Source organism: Hypanus sabinus, chromosome 13, assembly GCF_030144855.1.
Source record: "Hypanus sabinus isolate sHypSab1 chromosome 13, sHypSab1.hap1, whole genome shotgun sequence".
Taxonomy (NCBI): Eukaryota; Metazoa; Chordata; class Chondrichthyes; order Myliobatiformes; family Dasyatidae; genus Hypanus; species Hypanus sabinus.
In genome coordinates this window covers 85660537-85665609 of record NC_082718.1, presented here as the reverse complement: position 1 = coordinate 85665609, position 5073 = coordinate 85660537, and the positions used below count along the sequence as shown (strand labels likewise).

Here is a 5073-nt window from a genome sequence, read left to right as displayed (position 1 = left end):
CCCCTTGCTCTAAATAATCTCAAAGTTTTGTTCTGAAAATGATCGTTCTTGAAACCTTCAGTCCTGAAAAAGGGTCTCTGCCCAAAACACCTGCTGGCTTTTCATTTCCATAGATGCTGTCTAACCTGCTGAGTTCCTCCAGTATTTTGTGTGTTTTGTTCTGGATTTCCAGCATCTGCATAATTTCTTGTGTTTGTGAAAAATTTGAAACCTTGCCCGTTCTTGTCTCGAGAAACGGAAGTAAGAGTTGGTCACCTGTCTACTCTGTCCTGCAACACCATTATCTTGCAAAACCATCATTGACCCTATATCAGATTTATTCTTTTGCTTTATCAAATTTAACCATAAAGATACAAAACAATGGCACATCCAAGGACTCCAAATTCAAAAAAACTTCTGCATTATTTATCCTTGGTTTGGTCCCAAATTGGTCCTGCCGCCTCCTTTTCTACATTTTTCCCATGACTGGGTGTGGTGAACTATGTGCCTGTCGGGACACGCCCCTGCTGACTGCTCCTGTGGCTCCTCCCACAGGCCCCTGTATAAAGGAGACCTGCGGCCTGACGCTCGGCCTCAGTCTCCAGGACCTTGTATGATAGACACTCACTCCTGGTTCCTTCTTCCAGTCAATAAAAGCCGATATCTCGCCTACGTCTCAGTGTGAGTTATTGATGGTGCATCAATTTTATTGACTGGAAGTTTTAAAACATGGAACCCGTTTTGCGTCCGGACCGGTTGGATTTGGACCCTCAAGACCCTGACGCAGCTCTCGCTTTTGAACACTGGCTTGCATGCTTCCAATCGTACTTGGCGGAGCTTCGTGCGACTGAACCCGCCGTTATGCACAGAATCCTACTCTCGAGGGTCTCCTCCAAAGTTTACTCCTTTATCCGGGACCTGCCGACCTACGAAGGGGCACTGGACGCCCTCAAACGACAGTACCTGCGGCCGGTGAACACCGTCTACGCAAGACATCGCTTAGCTACCCGGCAACAGCGGCCTGGCGAATCGTGCGCTGAGTTTCTCCGAGCACTACAGACACTCGTCCGAGCTTGTGACTGCAAGACGCTCACGGCAGAACAGCATGCGGAGCTGCTGGTGCGAGACGCCTTTGTGACGGGACTGAGGTCAGTGTACATGCGCCAGCGGCTGCTGGAGAACTCGGATCTTACCTTAAGCTCGGCGATAGAGAAGGCCAATGCTCTAGAAGCTGCGCGGCATAACGCCGACGCTGTCCAGTCGCGCGATTCCCCGCCGGTTTCGTGGACGCCTCAGACCCCGCCACCGCCGGCTCCCGGGAGCGAATTCGCCAACGCCGCCGCCAGTCGCCATTCCACGAGCTCCCCGACCCAGACCACGGCTGTGGCCCGTAAGCAACTCGTGCTTTGTTATTTCTGTGGCCAAAAGAAACATCCTCGACGACGCTGTCCAGCGCGAGAAGCGACCTGCTCCAGCTGCGGAAAGCGGGGCCACTTCGCCAAGGTCTGTAAGTCTCAACCTCGAGCGGAGTGCAGCGCTGCGGGTGAAACGTGGGGGCCGCCATCTTGCATGCCGGGATGTGGGCCGCCATCTTGCATGCCGGGATGTGGGCCGCCATCTTTGTCGACGTCAGCACGCCCCGCCCCCGATCCTCGGATGCTGACCGGGTACCCCGACGGCCATCCAACTCTGGCCACTGTGACTCTCGACCAAAGCGCCCCACACCAGCTTGCAAGGTCCATGATGGACATCCAGGTGCAGGGGCATTGGACTGGATGCCTGTTTGACACGGGCAGCACTGGGAGTTTTATTCACCCAGACACAGTGCAACGCTGCGGACTTGCAACGCGGCCGGTCAGTCGGAGGTTCCATTTGGCCTCTGGGTCGCAGTCCGCAGACATCCGGGCGGGTTGTGTAGCGACTTTGGTGGTGCAAGGCACAGTATATCGGGACTTTGAACTGCTGGTCATGCCTAATCTGTGTGCACCTGTGCTATTGGGGCTGGACTTCCAGAGCCATCTCGAAAGTGTGACTATGGTATACGACGGGCCCCTCCCACCACTCACTGTCAAGAATCCTCAGTTTTGTGGGACTTCTTCACATACCCCGCTACTGACCACACACACACACGGACACACACATCCCATCCAGAACCAGGCCAACAGCTGCGCTACCGACACTTGCAGCCTCTCCACTCTCAAGATCCCTCCCCCACCGCTGTTCGCCAACCTGACCCCCGACTGTAAACCTGTGGCAACCAAAAGCAGGAGGTACAGCGCGGGGGACCAGGCCTTCATTCAGTCGGAGGTGCAGCGGCTGCTCAGGGAGGGGATCATTGAGCCGAGCACAAGCCCTTGGAGGGCCCAGGTGGTTGTTGTTCGGACTGGGCAGAAAAATAGGATGGTGGTGGACTATAGTCAAACCATCAATAGGTTTACGCAGCTTGACGCATACCCCCTACCCCGCATCGCGGATATGGTCAACCAGATTGCTCAGTATAAGGTGTACTCGACAATAGATCTGAAATCCGCTTATCACCAGCTCCCCATCTGCCCAGAGGACCGCCCCTACACCGCCTTCGAGGCGGGCGGCCGGCTCTATCACTTCCTGCGCGTCCCTTTCGGTGTCACGAATGGTGTCTCTGTCTTCCAGAGGGAAATGGACCGGATGGTGGACCAGTACCAACTGCAGGCCACATTTCCCTATCTGGATAACATCACCATCTGTGGTCATGACAGGCCAGATCACGACGCCAACCTCCAACGGTTTCTCCAAGTGGCCGCAGCTCTGAACCTTACTTATAACAGGGACAAGTGTGTTTTTGGTACCACCCGCCTTGCTATACTTGGGTATGTCGTGGAAAACGGGGTTATTGGGCCTGATCCCGAACGTATGCGCCCCCTGTTAGAGCTCCCTCTTCCCACCACTCTCAAGGCCCTCAGACGGTGCCTGGGGTTTTTTTCCTATTACGCCCAATGGGTCCCCCATTACGCAGACAAGGCTCGCCCCCTGGTCAAGTCTACCTCGTTTCCCCTCTCTGCTGAGGCCTGCGCGGCCTTCAACTGCATTAAAGCGGACATTGCCAAAGCTACGATGCATGCAGTGGACGAGACCGCTCCCTTCCAAGTGGAGTGTGATGCCTCCGATTTCGCTCTGGCTGCTACCCTTAATCAGGAAGGGAGACCAGTAGCATTCTTTTCTCGCACCCTCCAAGGCTCTGAACTTCGGCACTCCGCGGTGGAGAAAGAAGCCCAGGCCATAGTGGAGGCTGTTAGGCACTGGAGGCACTATCTTGCTGGCAAAAGATTCACTGTGCTGACCGACCAGCGCTCGGTTGCGTTCCTGTTCAGCAACCAACAGCGGGGCAAGATCAAAAATGATAAGCTTTTGCGGTGGAGGATAGAACTCTCCACCTACACCTATGATATCCTGTACCGGCCTGGCAGACTCAATGAGCCCCCTGATGCCCTATCCCGGGGAACATGTGCTAGCACACAGCTCGACCAGCTGTACGCCCTTCATGCACAACTTTGCCATCCGGGGGTCACCCGATTTTACCATTTTGTGAAAGCTCGGAACCTCCCGTACTCCCTGGAGGACATCAGGACGATGACCAGGGACTGCCAAATTTGTGCTGAGTGCAAACCGCACTTCTACTGTCCTGACACGGCACAACTTGTCAAGGCCACCCGCCCTTTTGAACGCCTGAGTGTTGACTTTAAGGGCCCCCTTCCCTCCACTGACCGCAATGTCTATTTTCTCAGTGTTATTGACGAGTTCTCACGGTTCCCCTTTGCCATCCCCTGCCCCGACACCACTGCCACGTCCGTCATAAAAGCCCTGCGCCAGCTCTTCACTCTGTTCGGGTATCCCTGCTATATCCACAGTGATAGAGGGTCCTCCTTTATGAGTGAGGAGCTGCGCCAGTACTTGCTAGCTAGGGGCATTGCTACCAGTCGGACCACGAGTTATAATCCCCGGGGTAATGGCCAGGTAGAGCGGGAGAATGCCACAGTGTGGAAGGCCACACTTTTAGCCCTTAAGTCCAAAGGGTTGCCGGTCTCTCGATGGCAGGAGGTCCTCCCTGAGGCACTGCACTCTATCCGCTCTCTGTTATGTACGTCCACCAATGCCACCCCTCACGAACGCCTATTCTCTTTTCCCAGGAAGTCTGTCACTGGGACCACCCTACCAGTTTGGCTGACGTCCCCGGGGCCAGTGCTGCTCCGGAAACATGTGAGGAGCAATAAATACTCCCCGCTGGTGGAGAGGGTTCACCTTCTCCATGCGAACCCCCAGTATGCTTACGTGGTCTTACCTGATGGGCGGGAGGACACGGTCTCCATCCGCGACCTGGCACCCGCAGGTGCAGCAGACCACTACCCTGAAGGCTCTCCGGTAACTGTGAACCCTGCACCAGAGGTGACACCGTACGCACCAGGCCCTACACAGACTCCTCACGACACTTGTATACCGGGCGTTTCGTACGCGTTTATACCAGGCGCCTCGCACATGCATGAGGGATCACCGGCGCCTAGTGGGCAAGAACACGCGCAACCCCCGTCCCCTGTGCAATCGCCAATGTTGCTGGCACCTATGCGGTCACAGCCGGTGCTACGTAGATCGCAGCGACAGATTCGACCGCCTGATCGGCTTGACTTGTAAGAACCTTCACTACATGAGGACTTTTTCAAACGAAGGGGGGGTGAATGTGGTGAACTATGTGCCTGTCGGGACACGCCCCTGCTGACTGCTCCTGTGGCTCCTCCCACAGGCCCCTGTATAAAGGAGACCTGCGGCCTGACGCTCGGCCTCAGTCTCCAGGACCTTGTATGATAGACACTCACTCCTGGTTCCTTCTTCCAGTCAATAAAAGCCGATATCTCGCCTACGTCTCAGTGTGAGTTATTGATGGTGCATCACTGGGTGCTCCAGTTTCCTCCCACAATCCAAAGACCTACTGGCTGGTAGTTGGTAGATCATTGTATATTGTCCTGTGATTCGGCTAGGATTAAGCTGGTGGATTGCTGGGAGGCTGCCTCAAAGGTCTGGAAGGGCCTATTCCAGGCTGTACCTCAACAAATAAAATTTATA

The 5073-nt window shown here is 55.1% G+C and overlaps 2 protein-coding genes across 2 annotated transcripts; both read left to right on the top strand.

Moving 5' to 3' along the window:
- Positions 1–618: 618 nt before the first annotated feature.
- LOC132403530 (uncharacterized) lies at positions 619–1557 on the top strand (the record flags this gene model as incomplete). Its single annotated transcript, XM_059986927.1, has 1 exon — positions 619–1557. A coding segment is annotated over exon 1 (849 nt), but the record flags the coding sequence as incomplete, so codon positions are not given.
- A 277-nt stretch (positions 1558–1834) lies between these two features.
- On the top strand, positions 1835–4710 carry LOC132403529 (uncharacterized). Its single transcript, XM_059986926.1, has 2 exons — positions 1835–2828; positions 4146–4710. The coding sequence occupies exons 1-2, from the start codon at positions 1948–1950 to the stop codon at positions 4642–4644; spliced, it is 1380 nt and encodes a 459-aa protein (XP_059842909.1). The 5' UTR covers positions 1835–1947; the 3' UTR covers positions 4645–4710.
- The last annotated feature ends 363 nt before the right edge of the window (positions 4711–5073 follow it).